Genomic DNA, 1,830 nt, shown 5'->3' with positions numbered 1-1,830 from the left:
TTCTAAATGAAACTAAGACCTGCCTTTCAAATTTGATCACTGGTATGGAGAGACCATTTATTTAGTTGAAAAAATATATTCTCTAACCTCAAGATCTTTTAAGAATAAAATCTAAATCCATTATAATAATCTACTTGATATGAATTGAACATTTTGCTTGAGAGAATTGAAATTTGGTGAGAATGATAATAATAATTTATACCAATTTCCGCCTAATTAAAAAAAATCTAAAAATAAATTTATTTAATCTAATTGAACTAGAAACAATCTAGTACGAAGAAGATATGTACTTTTTCAAAAAAAAATGGTTGATATATCCAATGAATATTTAAAAGGAATATATATATATATATATATATATATATATATAATAAAAAAACAAAAATAAAAATACATATTTGAAATAAAAAAATAAAATTAATATAGGTAAACCAAAAGTAAGTTTTTAGCTTTTATTGGTTATGTTTTTCTCCAGGACAGTGTAATTGGTAGTCCCTGACACACTGACCAGAATGAATGAATTGATTGTTGTGGGTTTCGAGGTAAGGATGTTTGTGAGGACGTTGTACAGAAGCGGAGTGCTAGCGAGGGCGGATTTGGTGATACTTTTTCCTAGAAATTCAGTAAGAGCTGAGGGAATTTATAATGTGGTCGAAGAGGAGTGCGATCTCGGCTTCAAGGTGAACTCTTATTTTGATTCAAGTGAAGATTATCAGAATGCCTCGATGGCTGGGAATTCATCTTTTATCACCGTTTTCAACGCAGAGGGTTTCAGAAGAGCTGCGGAGGAAAGAAACAGGAGAAACAAAAAGGGCCCAGATTGTCCTGACATGATCAGAGTGGGATCGATCATGGGGTTCGAAATGGAAGAGCTGGACCCTGATAACATACTGGAATCTTTCATTGATAATCCTCAGGCTCAGCTGAGGAGATGGGTGTGCTACCAGCTGCTGCTTGGATATCTCCGGCACAAGTATACAAGTGTCTTGCTCGCCAGAATAGGAGTCGTTGTTATTCTCACTGATGCTATGGAGTCCGTTAGGAAGAGCAGTGGGTTGTTCCTCCTCACAGAGTCCCGCTCATGGGACATCCCAGCCGGCGGGCAGGAATTCTTTAATTCGCCGCAGGATCGAACGTTCGTCCATCGTTGCCCTCGTGAACGCAAAATCTCCAAAAAAAAACGGTAGCCTCATGCGACGAAAGCAGCTGTGAATCGCAAGAAGAAGATGGCACTGGTGGAAACGGTGTACGGGGTGGAGATATGGAGGTCGTTGTGAATGGAGGAGAGGCAGAAGAAAATTGTGAGCATTGGAATAATAGCGGGCACAATGAGCCCCGTGCGGGCTCTGTCGAATGCCATGGTAAACGAGGTAATCTGCGTTACAACCCATAGCGGAATTCAAGATCTTCGTTCCCGGATCAAGTGTTGTTGAGTTACCTGATTCACTAGACATCAGTTCTGGATCGTAAAGTGAAGGGCAATTTCCAGGTTGACGGACTATCATGGGCGTTGCAAGCACACATCATTCGTCAAGATATCTATAGTTCGGCCGATATCCAGATTGCACTCAATCACCTGAGCCGAGCAGGTGACCCCATTTTCATCCCTGCTCGTTCGGTTTTAACGCATTGCAAAATTTATCATAATTTAAAATTAAAATTTATTATAATTTAATTGTGAAAATAATAGTAGAGATAATTATAATGGGCTGTTATTTATAAATACAAAATAACTCATCATTATTATTCAAAAAGATATTTTATTAATAATCTAATAAAAAAAAACTTAAAACCTATAAATTCTCAATTAACCAGAAACAATTTTAAATT

The 1,830-nt window shown here is 37.3% G+C and overlaps 1 protein-coding gene across 1 annotated transcript; it reads left to right on the top strand.

Annotated features, from left to right (window-relative positions):
• The first annotated feature begins 512 nt into the window (after window positions 1-512).
• Window positions 513-1,187, top strand: LOC149255528 (uncharacterized). Its single transcript, XM_089455070.1, has one exon. The coding sequence runs from the start codon at window positions 513-515 to the stop codon at window positions 1,185-1,187; it is 675 nt and encodes a 224-aa protein (XP_089311196.1).
• The last annotated feature ends 643 nt before the right edge of the window (window positions 1,188-1,830 follow it).

The sequence above is a fragment of the Pinus tabuliformis genome, chromosome 7 (assembly GCF_031772625.1).
Source record: "Pinus tabuliformis cultivar Carrire ecotype Pingquan chromosome 7, CPIR1, whole genome shotgun sequence".
Lineage (NCBI taxonomy): Eukaryota > Viridiplantae > Streptophyta > Pinopsida > Pinales > Pinaceae > Pinus > Pinus tabuliformis.
The sequence above is the reverse complement of the archived record's forward strand: the minus strand, read 5'-3'. Positions and strand labels throughout refer to the sequence as shown.